General features: G+C 42.7%; 1 protein-coding gene across 1 annotated transcript; it reads right to left on the bottom strand.

The window, feature by feature from the left end:
* Positions 1-9,129: 9,129 nt before the first annotated feature.
* On the bottom strand, positions 9,130-13,185 carry LOC141363070 (uncharacterized). Its single transcript, XM_073865555.1, has 2 exons — positions 10,952-13,185; positions 9,130-9,160 (listed from the first exon to the last, which is right to left on the bottom strand). The coding sequence occupies exons 1-2, from the start codon at positions 12,796-12,798 to the stop codon at positions 9,130-9,132; spliced, it is 1,878 nt and encodes a 625-aa protein (XP_073721656.1). The 5' UTR covers positions 12,799-13,185.
* Positions 13,186-13,946: the final 761 nt, after the last annotated feature.

The following is a 13,946-nucleotide window of genomic DNA, read 5'->3' as shown; positions in this document are numbered from 1 at the left end:
GAGGGCCTGTTAAAGGTGCAGTGTGTAAATTTTAGCAGCATCTAGTGGTGAGGTTGTGAATTGCAACCAATGGCTCAGTCCACTGCTCACCTCTTGCTTTTGAAACACATAGAAAAGCTACAGTAGCCACCACCGGACAAACATGTCATCGTCGGAGACAACTTAGTAAAAAAAGTTTGTCCGTTAAGCGCTTCTATAGAAACATGGCGGCACAAAATGGTGACTTCCATGTAAGGGGACCCTCAGTGTATGTAGATAAAAACGTCTCATTCTAAGGTAATAAACACATAACGGTTCATTAAAAAAGGTCTTTATACACCACTGATAATATAGTTTTGTATATTATTTTGCATTTCTGTCAAGAGATCCTTCTTAAAATTACACACTGCACCTTTAATGCACAATGACCTAACATGAACAATTGTATTGGCATTAACTAACATTAATAAAGATAAATGATTGCTGAAAAACTACAGCATATTACTCATTGTTAGTTCATATTAGCTTTTACGCTACCCAGTCTTACAAAATTATTTACCTATAATCACGTAATTTTTTATTCTTTTTTTGTGATACTGTCACGAATTTCCCCGTTTTTACGTGATTGTATCACGAATTTCTGTTTAGGTGTCATTGTCACGTGTTGGTTACTCAACTGCTTTTTCCTATTTTTAAACTATTTTCACTTCAGTTTAGGGTTACATTTGGCGTTTGCATTAGGATGTCACTTTAAGTATTGGTTTATACTATTTTTTCTGATTTATTTTTTATATTTTCTCAATTTTAAAACATTGTCACCTGGGTTTAGGGTTAGATTTGGGTTTGGGTAAGGATGTCATTTTATGTCAATCTAACCCTAATCTGAAGTGAAAATGGTAAGAAGACAAAACAGATGAGTAACAATACATGACACAGAATCAGAAATCCCTGATACGATCAATAAAAAAACGCGGAAATTCGTGACAATTGTAGTGGAAGACTTTTATTATGCTTTTATTTTCATATTATTGTTTTATTTTTCATCCTATTTTTCATTTCAATCATAGAATTGTGATTCATATGGAGATCATGTTTTTCTGCTAACGCACATAATTATGCTTTTTCTGTCTTTTCAGCAAGTACAATGTTCAAGGATTTAAACATCATGTACCAACATGTACTTTTCTATATGATAAGATAAGGGGGCTTAACGGATGAATCATTAAGTTAGAAACCCAGGGAACGGTAGAGTTCTCTGAGGAACAAACCATATGTTCTATAATTATGTTTAAGGTTTATGTTCTTAATCACTGACAGCTGAAGGCTATCTTCTAAATGACGTAGAAACGGATGATTGTACGTGTTTCAGCATCTTACTATAAATGTGTGTTCAACCTTGCAATCGGGGCTCTTAGGTTTTTAAACTTCTAGCACCATGGGGGTGAGAGCCTATTCTGCAGAATATATAAAATTCAGACAAAGAAAATTCTGTCGACAGTGTGTCTGTGTGATCCTTGACTTTGACTCTTAGTGAGTATTATTTGATGCGGCTAAAAATTCCACGACAATAATGGCGACGAGGATGCGGATTCCACAGCTGAAGACTTCAGAAGGTTTGGGAGAGACTGACTGATCACCCCTGAGACGAGAGGTCTCGGGCTCCGTACCCCAGGCCTAAGGGAAGGGAGAGTCTCAACCATTTCTGAAGTCAAAGCTGACGGAATCTGGAAAAGAACCGTTGTGGTGGCATCTGAATAGATAATACGGTAAGCGTTATTTCGTTCATGACCATGGGTCAGGGTAATTCGAAAGGGAGTACAAAGTCAATGGATCTGGAAAATGGTGTGTATGCTCGAGTGATCAAATCAAAGGGCACGGGGGCGTTGGAAAGCGTAAAATCTGGGAGAAAAGGTATGATTTTCCTCCTAAAGGAACACTGAGTGTAAAAGCACTCATTTTATTAAGGGAAAAATCATTGCGGATGGCAGAGAAATGAGAGCACAGAGTAAGATAAAGACCAAGGACGAACTGACTCAGACTAAGTCAGAGCTAAACATTAAGCAAATGTTTTTTCTACATCAGATTCATTACATGATGAACCTAACTTTCTCTTTTTTTTCCTTCTCCCTATGCACCTGCACGTACCCCACCTGGGGTACATTTCCAATACACAAGGGTACCGCTTCTGGACGATGACCTCCAACCCCCTCCACAACGTCGCCCTCCACCACGACCAGCTCAACAAACCGCACAGATACAACAGCCAGCACGACAAGCACCACTTTCTGCACCCCCGCCACCGCCGATGCAAGAACTGCCACGTGGACCAGAATCAGGACAAAGATGATGTTCAGATAAACACGGAACGGGAGGCAAGGACTAAGGAAACAGCAGAGAAGCCGTTCACCAGAGAAACAGCTATCTTCAGCTTTTGCCAAGATAGGAGAATGGGCACAGCCACAACATAACCAACGCAATTTCTCTTCGCAAGGACAACGCTCCCGAGAGAACGGGCAGCAGAGAGAATGAGAGAAGAGGAGAGGAGATCCGAAAGAAAATGTTTGCGGGTATTGCGGACAGAAAGGACATTTGAAAAACCAATGTTTCCATTTCCTGAAAACTCAAGGGACACCGGAATCCCAAGGGGGCGCGGGAAACCTGCCAGTGTGTAAAGAAAGGGGCGACTGAAGCCAGGAGGGGGAAGGGGAGCATCGTACGGAGGCGGGTAAGTCCAATCTTGTTTTTTCTGCGGTTCAAATGCCATATTATCTGCTTGCTGATTCTGATTTTTCTGATGTGTGTGGTAGGGAAAGGAATGCTCTGTGCAATGAAGGACTTGCTTTGCTTGAAATTGACCGAGAGGCATACTCAAAATTGCCTCTCGAAGAAATAATGATTGAGGGACAGGCTATGTTATTTATGGTAGACTCTGGCGCAACCAACTCTGTCACACGCAAAGATGAATTCCCATTTGTCACCTTGAGTGGGCAGTTTAACTCATCTATGAGTGCTACGGGGCATATAGTGAGGGAAGAATTTACTGCTCCACTCTGTTGTATGCATGACGGTAACGAGTTTATGCATATGTTCCTCTTATCTGACGCGTGTCCGGTAAACCTCATGGGGAGGGATTTGATGTGTAAAATTAATGCTAGCATCTTATGTAACAACCAAGGCCTGAATATTTCTTGTTGGGATCCCAGAATGTCATCTATATGTGTGTCTCTGTTGTATGTGTATGAATGGGCCTGTCAGAGTTGCATGCTGAAGGGAAGATAAGATTGCCACAAGCCAGCGAGGTCATTCCAGCTGATAACATGCATTGCACAGCTCATAGAAATGGTTCTCTGTAAAAATAGAAGGTTTGACTATAACCCATATATGCTGGAATGACTCATGGTGTGTGGCACTCGTTCAAATTGACAGAAAAGCAAGAACAAATTTTTGATGTTGAAAATTCGGTACCCCATGTTTCTATTGCAAAAAATACCAGTCAGCCATGGGAAAAAGCAGGTGAATTTGCAAAGGCCTGTAGCGAGGCTGTTGATTGGGAAATGTTGTCAGAAAACGTGCAGTTCTCAGAGCAGATAACAGCACACAGGAGAAGTTGTTTCTTTTTTTCATTGCTGAGAGAGAGAGAGTTATAATACAGAAAGCTGTTTCTGCAGATTCAAATTTACAAAACATTTTGCCAGCACACATGACGTGTGCTAGCATTGATTTACCGCAAGAGGTTCTTGACAAAATACCTGACTACCTGTGGGCTAAAGATAAATATGATGTGGGTTTTGATTAAAGGGTGTGAACCAGTAGTTATCACCCCAAAGAGTGATTACAGACCATGCAAACCTCAATACCCTCTGCAAAGGGAGGCGCTTGAGGGAATAAGGCCAGTATTTGAGGCCTTATTGGAGAAAGGGATAATTGTTCCCTGCCCAAACTCACCTGTGAGAACACCCATTTTTCCTGTACAAAAGGTAAGAGATGCAGGTCAGCCCACAGAGTGGAGGTTTGTTCAAGACCTCCAAGCAGTAAATGCTGCGGTGCAGGTAAGGGCACCAAACGTGCCGAACCCTTACACAATTCTCTCACAGATACCAGCTGACGGCCAGTGGTTTTCTGTAGTGGATATTTCAAATGCATCTTTCAGTGTTTCCTGTCCATCCTGATAGCCAGTTTTCGTTTACTTTTACATTTGAGGGGTACAGCGAGAGCCCCACGATTTACAACTTTGCATTGCATTGTTCATTACAGAAACTTGTGTTGGATGATGATGTTGCTTTATTGCAGTACGTGGATGACCTCTTGGTGGCGGCACCGACTCAGCAGTCGGGCACAGACAACACCATACGGTTGCTCACTCATCTAGCTGAGGAGGGCCACAAGGTCAACCCAAAGAAGGTACAGTGCTCTGTCCAGAAAGTAACCTTTCTAGGACACGAAATTACACCAATGGGTAAGTCTCTCTCTCCAAAGAGAATAGAGACGATAGCTAACATACCAAAACCCATTACAAAGAAACAAGTAATGTCATTTTTGGGTATGACATCTTATTGCAGGACTTTTATTGCTAATTATTCTGAGATGCAACAACCATTGCATGACATGATTTATGAGAAACCTTTGGCACCATCAGAGAAGGTAAAGTGGACAGAGAAGGCTGAAAGGGCATTTGTGGAACTAAAACAGAAATTACAGCAGGCACCCACTTTGGGGCTGCCATATCCAAAAAAGCCTTTTATTCAAATGGTGGATGAAAGAAATGGCTGTATGACATCTGTTTTGTTGCAAGAACATGGTGACAAGTTGAGACCAGTTGCATATTTTTCAGGTCGTCTTGATGCGGTGGCCAGGGGCCTACCGGGATGTCTGAGGGCAGTGGCAGCTGCAGAGAAAGCTGTACAAGCCAGCAGTGAGTTTGTGGGATACGCACAGCTGCGTCTGTTGGTTTCCTCACTATGTGTCTCATATACTGCTCGAACAGCGCACATCTCACTTGTCTGCAGCAAGATGGCTGCGTTATTCCTGTGCATTGTTACAAATGTCTAATGTCACAGTTGAAAGATGTACAGTGCTAAACCCGGCGACATGGTTACCTACACCTGATGAAGGTACACCACACTGTTGTTTGTCTGCTCTACGGGAAGTATGTACACCAAGGCCTGACCTGGCTGACACACCTATACCTAATTGCACCCTCACGTACTATGTGGATGGGTCCTCTTCCAGAGATGACAGAGGCATAAATAGGATGGGGTGGACAGTTGTGTCTGACTTTGAAGTAGTGAAATCCAGATGCTTACCACCTCACAAATCTGCACAGGTGGCTGAATTGCATGCACTAACACAAGCTTGTATAATTGCTACTAATCAATCTATAACCATTTACATTGACTGCTTGTTTCTCTTTTAGAGGAAATTTTACTTCCTTCTCAAATAGCTGTGTGTAAATGCAAAGCACACACCAAGGAACAGGACGTGGTCTCGAGAGGCAATGCACGCGCGGACGCAGCGGCAAAGCAAGCATCTCTCATTTCTACTAACATTGATTTTTCTCTTACGCAGATTTCACAGGAAAAGGAAGCTGAAACAGCCCAGGAGTCACTAATAAGCATGCAAACATTTTCTCTCCCAACAGAAATAGCTCTATGGAAATCGTGTGGAGCTACCAAAACTCCTGAAGGGATTTGGATGGGTCCAAATCAAAAAAACCTTGCTTACCTAAACACTTTTATTCCCATTTTGCTAGGTTGACACATGGCTTAGACCATGTGTCCAAAGGAGGAATGCTGACAGCCATGGCACAAAATTGTTTCACAAAGGGTTTTTCTCCTGTAGCACAGAGACATTGCGAAAACTGTCATATATGTCTGGGTAATAATGTTGCAAGAGGGGTAAAAACCGCACCTGTGGGGCATCCCATTTCCTGAGGGACCATTCACACATGTAATGATGGATTACATTGAATTGACACCAGCAGAAGGTAAACGTTACTGTTTGGTGATGACAGACATGTTTTTGAAGTGGACTGAAGCCACGCCCACCAAACATGCAGACAGTGCTGGGGTGACAAAAATGCTTTTGAAAGATATTATTCCCCGATGGGGAATCCCAAACAAATTTTCCAGTGACAATGGAGCACACTTCACTGCCCAAGTGGTGAAAGATGTGGGTAAATTTTTGCAAATCAATTTGACCAATCACTGCGCCTACCACCCACAAAGTGGAGGTGCAGTGGAAAAAGAGAATGGCACCATCAAGGAAAAACTGAGCAAAATGTGTGAAGAAACAAAATTGAATTGGGTTCAGTGCTTACCACTGGTACTCATGTACATGAGAATGAGGGTCAGAGACCGAACAAAATTGTCCCCATTTGAAATACTTTTTGGTAGACCACCACATAAGGGGTGGGAGCCACACAGGGCGACAGGTGATACCCTTCGAAATGAAAATGACATGTTGCAGTATTGTATTTCTATGTCTTCTATCCTTCAAAATATCTCAAAACAGGTTAAAGCAGCACTACCACGCCCCGCAGAGGGACCTTTGCACAACATCAAACCAGGAGATTTCGTGTTGGTGAAAAACCTGAGGAGGAAATCCTGGAAGGCGAGACGGTGGGAGGGGCCATTTCAGGTTCTGCTGACGACCCACACCGCCGTTAAGGTCGCGGAGCGTGCCACCTGGGTGCACTCTGCCCATTGCCGGAGGGTTGGTCCAGGACTGCAAGTAACCAAAGGGAGGACGACTAGTCGACTGCTATGGACCACTTTTCCGCATTGGAGGGAGCCACAGACCCCTGTATCCTGCAAGTTTGTACGAAGAACGATACGAGAGAACTGCAACAGCTCACAAGGTGTTGGAGGACGACTCCAGTATTCTGGGTTTGGTTTGGACACACGCACACAACATTTTTTATGTGGGAAAGGTGCACGACGCATGCACCTTAATAACTGTAATTACATCACCATCTTTGAGACCCCACATTAATTTAGACACTAAGGTAATTTCATTTGAACAACAAAGCATAATAGCTTGGAACGCTTGCACCGTGTGGTCCTACCAAACCCGAACCTACAAAGGAAATTAATCAACAAGGGCTCACAACCCCAACTCTAACTGTGCTCAGGGCTCACGACCCCAACTCTAACTGTGCTCAGGGCTCACGACCCCAACTCTAACTGTGCTCAGGGCTCACGACCCCAACTCTAACTGTGCTCAATCCAGGAATCATCAAGGGCTCACGACCCCAACTATAACTGTGTTCAATTTCTTCAAGAAAACGAACTATTTTTCTTCTTTCAAAAATGAGGTTCATAATCATACTATGTGTGTGTGCATTTTTGCTTTTGCAACTGCACAGAACTATATGTACACTATGGTTAAGGGTAATAACCAGAGCTACGTAACGATGACAGTAAATGAAGTTATGAATAAATCATAAAAAGGGAGGAGTGTAGTGGAAGACTTTTATTATGCTTTTATTTTCATATTATTGTTTTATTTTTCATCCTATTTTTCATTTCAATCATAGAATTGTGATTCATATGGAGATCATGTTTTTCTGCTAACGCACATAATTATGCTTTTTCTGTCTTTTCAGCAAGTACAATGTTCAAGGATTTAAACATCATGTACCAACATGTACTTTTCTATATGATAAGATAAGGGGGCTTAACGGATGAATCATTAAGTTAGAAACCCAGGGAACGGTAGAGTTCTCTGAGGAACAAACCATATGTTCTATAATTATGTTTAAGGTTTATGTTCTTAATCACTGACAGCTGAAGGCTATCTTCTAAATGACGTAGAAACGGATGATTGTACGTGTTTCAGCATCTTACTATAAATGTGTGTTCAACCTTGCAATCGGGGCTCTTAGGTTTTTAAACTTCTAGCACCATGGGGGTGAGAGCCTATTCTGCAGAATATATAAAATTCAGACAAAGAAAATTCTGTCGACAGTGTGTCTGTGTGATCCTTGACTTTGACTCTTAGTGAGTATTATTTGATGCGGCTAAAAATTCCACGACACAATATCACGGAAAAGAATCAAAATATTACGTGACAATAGGTACATAATTTCGTGTGACTGGGCTGCTCTAACAATGATACCAAATTGTAAAGTGTTACTTATCATTCATGCACTGTTTGGTGATTTGTCTGCTGTTTGCTGAAGTTTTGCTTTATTTTAAGGGTCCCTGAACACCACTTTTCCTTTAATTTATGATGACCATGAACTACACTATGGCAACCATTTGATATTGCAACATTAACCAAATAAATTCATAGTTTAAAACTCTTATTTGGTACAGTGCCACATGCCTCCTGAATCTTTGGGTGGTTTCTATGGGAACTGTGCTTTGTGATGGCGCTCAAGGCTAAAATATGCCATATTTATGAAATGTCAACAGGTGTATGAACGACATTGAGACATTTAAATGTTCCTTAAGCTATTGTCATGTTTTTGTTCACGTGTTATCATGTTTATTTGTAAAACGGAGACAGTTATGTTATGTTTAACTGAATGGCTTGTAGCTATTGACTGACTTATGGCTTGTTGACCTTGAGTTTTCAAAACATTTATTCATAAACCTTGAAGATTTCTTCTGCATCATTGAATCTATTCCAGCGCTAACAGCGGTGTAGATGATGGAGGTTTCTGCTGTAAATAAACAATATGAATGTTTTAAAGGTGCTGTTAAACTGTATTTATGTAGGCATAGATGAATAATAAGAGCTCTGTACATGACATATCATCATGGATATTATGGTCACTACATACAATATGTGTAGACGTTACAAAATGTGCAAGAACGACAAATAATACACAAATTGCTGTAGGCTCTCCTGTTTTTGCATGATGTTTTTAACATTATGTTGACCCTGGGACAACATTTCAATCAACCAATCAGATTTTTGAAATAAGTTTACAGTTTGTTTGAAGTTTAAGCTAACAACCAGGATTAGGTGCTACAAATTAAGTATTTAAGCATCACAGGTTTTTATGATACAATGAATTTCTGATATAAGTCAGTCATCCTTACCTAACATCAACACCTGTACATAATACAGATCATTCCAACTGGATTTCAAAGAATTGTTGGCTTTACCTAGTGATGCTGATGAACTAGACAGACCGTAACCTTTTCACAGCAGGACAGGCATCTTCCCCTGACACCTTCAGCACAGTGTGGTGATGACAATCATGCGAGCTCATTGATTTCCTGAGCCAGCAATCATATCCCCATTCGCTCTTATAAATTGAGTCTTAAACCCTGCGCAGATAAAAGTCTATCAATTTCTGACCTCGAAAGAACAAAGAACGGGCTGCAAAACACTTATTACCATGTTTCATCAGAATAAATACCATTGTTTCTTTGAATTACAAATGGTATCGACCACAATGTGTCCCAATGCACTGAATCTGCAATGACACCACAGACAATCACAGTATTGGCAAGAGTCACTATAACCATGTTGCTTCCCAAACTACAAACCACCTGTATCTAGACTTTAGTTAAAAAATATTAAGCTACAGTGAAAGTTACCAATAAAAACACTGTAAAAAATATCTAATATCTAAAAATTATATAAGCAAAATGTCCCAAGATCTTAATTAAATCCATAAATCTTGTTTTGTCACCTTCTGGTTTCCTTATTTCACCACTATTATTTCTGTGTTATTTATCAAACATCTGTTCACAACTTAGACAAACTTCAATGTATTGGCATAATGTTGACCAAGTTTGGTGCCAATCCCATAAATTCCCTAGGAGGAGGATTTAAATATTCAGAGCCTGCGACTGTCCAAAAATCATATCGGCCTTTATACCAAAAAATGGATGACTTCCTGTTAGGTGGAGCAAATAACTGTAATTTTGATGCATTACTGTAATCTTTAGCACTTAACTCATTCACTGCCAGAGGTTTTTTTTTAAAGTTGCCCGCAGTTTCATGAAATGCCTTCCAAGAAAAAAATTCTAAAAATATATAAACATACAAATATATCAAATGAAAGAACAGAACTTTGCTTTCAAACAAACAATAAACAAACAAAATGAAATCTATATTTTTATTTGCTCATAAACTCTTAAATTTGGGTATTTTTCTTTAAAAATATATTTTTTAGCAAAAAGCTGAAATAATTTCGTTTTGTCAAGGAATTTTGTTCGAGATTGTTGTGATTATAATCCAGGTAAGACAGGATGCGGATCCAAATGCAGTGAGGTTTTATTAAAATAGTAACAAACAAGCAAAAACATAAGGAAATCTAACAAAGAACCAAGAACACGAAACACCATAACATCAAGTAACGATCGACATCAGACACCGGAAACACTAGGCTTAAATACACAGAGTAATCAGGGAAAACAAGACACACCTGGGGAACAATCATCACACGGACCAATGAACAAAAGAACTACAAAGAACTACAGACATGGATGACACAGACATGACTTCAAAATAAGAGTACAAGACAGGGTACACAGACAGATTTCATTACATAGCCCCCCCCCTAAGAGCGGCTTCCAGACGCTCCCAGAAAGTCCACAATAAAGTCCAGGTGGGCGGAGGCTGGAGCCAAGGCGGAGCCGCGGGCGGAGCCAGGGACCTAGGCGGAGCCGCGGGCGGAGCCAGGGACCAAGGCGGAGCCGCGGGCGGAGCAGGCAGCCAAAGCGGAGACTGGGACCAGGGCGGAGCCGGCAGACCTGGCAACCAGGGCGGAGCCGGCAGAGCAGGAACCCAGGGCGGAGCCGGCAGAGCAGGAACCCAGGGCGGAGCCGGCAGAGCAGGAACCCAGGGCGGAGCCGGCAGAGCAGGAACCCAGGGCGGAGCCGGCAGAGCAGGAACCCAGGGCGGAGCCGGCAGAGCAGGAAGCCAGGGCGGAGCCGGCAGAGCAGGAAGCCAGGGCGGAGCCGGCAGAGCAGGAAGCCAGGGCGGAGCTAGAGACCAGAGAGGAACTGGATACCAGGGTGGTGCCGCAGGAGGGACCAGAGACCCGAGTGGGATTGAAGACCAGGGCGGTGCTGGTGGCAACAGGAACCTGGGTAGAGGGAAAGAGGAGAGAGAGACCCTTTGGGCCAGGTTAGAAAGGGCAGACAGTTCAGGGAACCCAGAGATGGCCATCTTGGACCAGGTTGAGAGTTCATGGAGCTCCGGAATGGCCATCTTGGACCAGGCAGAGAGTTCACTCGGCTCTGATGAATCACTCGGCTCTGATGAATCACTCGGCTCTGATGAATCACTCGGCTCTGATGAATCACTCGGCTCTGATGAATCACTCGGCTCTGATGAATCACTCGGCTCTGATGAATCACTCGGCTCTGATGAATCACTCGGCTCTGATGAATCACTCGGCTCTGATGAATCACTCGGCTCTGATGAATCACTCGGCTCTGATGAATCACTCGGCTCTGATGAATCACTCGGCTCTGATGAATCACTCGGCTCTGATGAATCACTCGGCTCTGATGAATCACTCGGCTCTGATGAATCAGAAGACTCACTCGGCTCAGGGGAATCAGAAGACTCACTCGGCTCAGGGGAATCAGAAGACTCACTCGGCTCAGGGGAATCAGAAGACTCACTCGGCTCAGGGGAATCAGAAGACTCACTCGGCTCAGGGGAATCAGAAGACTCACTCGGCTCAGGGGAATCAGAAGACTCACTCGGCTCAGGGGAATCAGAAGACTCACTCGGCTCAGGGGAATCAGAAGACTCACTCGGCTCAGGGGAATCAGAAGACTCACTCGGCTCAGGGGAATCAGAAGACTCACTCGGCTCAGGGGAATCAGAAGACTCACTCGGCTCAGGGGAATCAGAAGACTCACTCGGCTCAGGGGAATCAGAAGACTCACTCGGCTCAGGGGAATCAGAAGACTCACTCGGCTCAGGGGAATCAGAAGACTCACTCGGCTCAGGGGAATCAGAAGACTCACTCGGCTCAGGGGAATCAGAAGACTCACTCGGCTCAGGGGAATCAGAAGACTCACTCGGCTCAGGGGAATCAGAAGACTCACTCGGCTCAGGGGAATCAGATTTCTCAGACTTAACAGGCACCACGGAGCTGGAGACCACAGGACGGGGAACCCCAGCCACCCGTACAGATACCAATGGGGTATCCACCAGGCTGGCGATGAAACATCGGAACTTTGGCAGTGCTGGATAGTTCATAAATGCAGTTTGGTGAAAAGGAGTGGGTGTGGCAGTCATTTTGTGAACCGGTTTGGGTATGGGAGCCATCTTGAGAATGGGTGCAGGTGTAACTACTGCACCTTTAACAACGGGTACAGTGATGATGGTGGCTTTCTGACAACTCGGAGCTGGTATTGTTGCGGCAAACTCGAAAACTGGGGCAGGTTTAATAACAGCGGACTGAAGCATGTGATTGGATGAAGTAGCGGCCATTTTGTGCACGGAGTCGGGCATTGACACGGAGAGAACAGGACAACACAGGGCGATACCCGGGACAACAGTCCTTTGTGAAGGAGCAGCAGACATTACTTCCAACAATTCAGGGACAACCTGCGCACGCCTCCGACCATGCCCGTCCACATAACGGGTGAACCCCCAGAAGTCTAAAGACTCGAGCCTGGCCATTTTCCAGCGTGGTATGGGTTTGTCCAGACAGTCATTAAAAATGTAGTTTAGCTCCATGTCACGAAGACCCAAACCAGACGCCAATGTCCAAAAGACTTGAGCAAAACAACTCACAGTCTGCCCCCGCTGATGGAGGGCAGTAAGGTCCGCTAGTCTGTCCCACCACTCCTCCTCCGTGGAGGGAGGACAAACCTGAACACCGCCACAACGAAGCATACTGGAATCCCTGAGACGCACACGGGAACAAGGAGTACTGCTGGATCCTATCTTGGTCGATCGTTCTGTTGTGATTATAATCCAGGTAAGACAGGATGCGGATCCAAATGCAGTGAGGTTTTATTAAAATAGTAACAAACAAGCAAAAACATATAAGGAAATCTAACAAAGAACCAAGAACACGAAACACCATAACATCAAGTAACGATCGACATCAGACACCGGAAACACTAGGCTTAAATACACAGAGTAATCAGGGAAAACAAGACACACCTGGGGAACAATCATCACACGGACCAATGAACAAAAGAACTACAAAGAACTACAGACATGGATGACACAGACATGACTTCAAAATAAGAGTACAAGACAGGGTACACAGACAGATTTCATTACAGAGATTAGATTCAGACCGATTATCAAAACATACACAGAGTTTAAAATAAATAATAAAATTAAATTTCACAAAAGTTGAATGTTTTGCAGAAAATGTTTTTTATACTTGGAAAAAATAATTAATAATTAAGTTATCTCTAAGATATCGTACCCCAGAATTGCCAAATCCAACAGTTATGCACAATAATAATAAAAAAGCTGACCAATAATTTATTATATTACACATTTTCTTAGTGGACACAAATGAGTAAAACAAATGAGTAATAGGTATTGTCAGAGGACAGCTGTGCTTGAATACAAACTAGACAAATGCAGGCGATGTGAATACATACGTTTTCAGTCAAACAATGATTAATGCATGAATTACCGAAATGATTTTATTTTATTTCTGCATGCTTCCTGGAGTTTTAACTTAAAAAATAAAACAAAAAATTAAATCATGACACTACATGAAACAGTCTATACCAGTGGTTCTCAATTCCAGTCCTCGGGCCCCCCTCCCAGAATGTTTTAGATGTCTCCTCAAAACACCTGATTTCACTTATCAAGTTTCTTAATGAACACACTTAATGAGTTGATAAACTGAATCAGGTGTTTTTATATATGGAGACATATAAAATGTTCTGGGAGGGGGGAATTGAGAACCACTGTTCTATACCATATGAAACAAAACTTTATTCAAATGTATTTTTCTAACAAACTATCACATATTTACTACCATCTCAACCATGTCAATTCTGCAGCTTTATTTG

This window comes from Misgurnus anguillicaudatus, unplaced genomic scaffold, assembly GCF_027580225.2.
Source record: "Misgurnus anguillicaudatus unplaced genomic scaffold, ASM2758022v2 HiC_scaffold_32, whole genome shotgun sequence".
Classification (NCBI taxonomy): Eukaryota; Metazoa; Chordata; class Actinopteri; order Cypriniformes; family Cobitidae; genus Misgurnus; species Misgurnus anguillicaudatus.
This window is presented reverse-complemented; position numbering and strand designations above follow the sequence as displayed.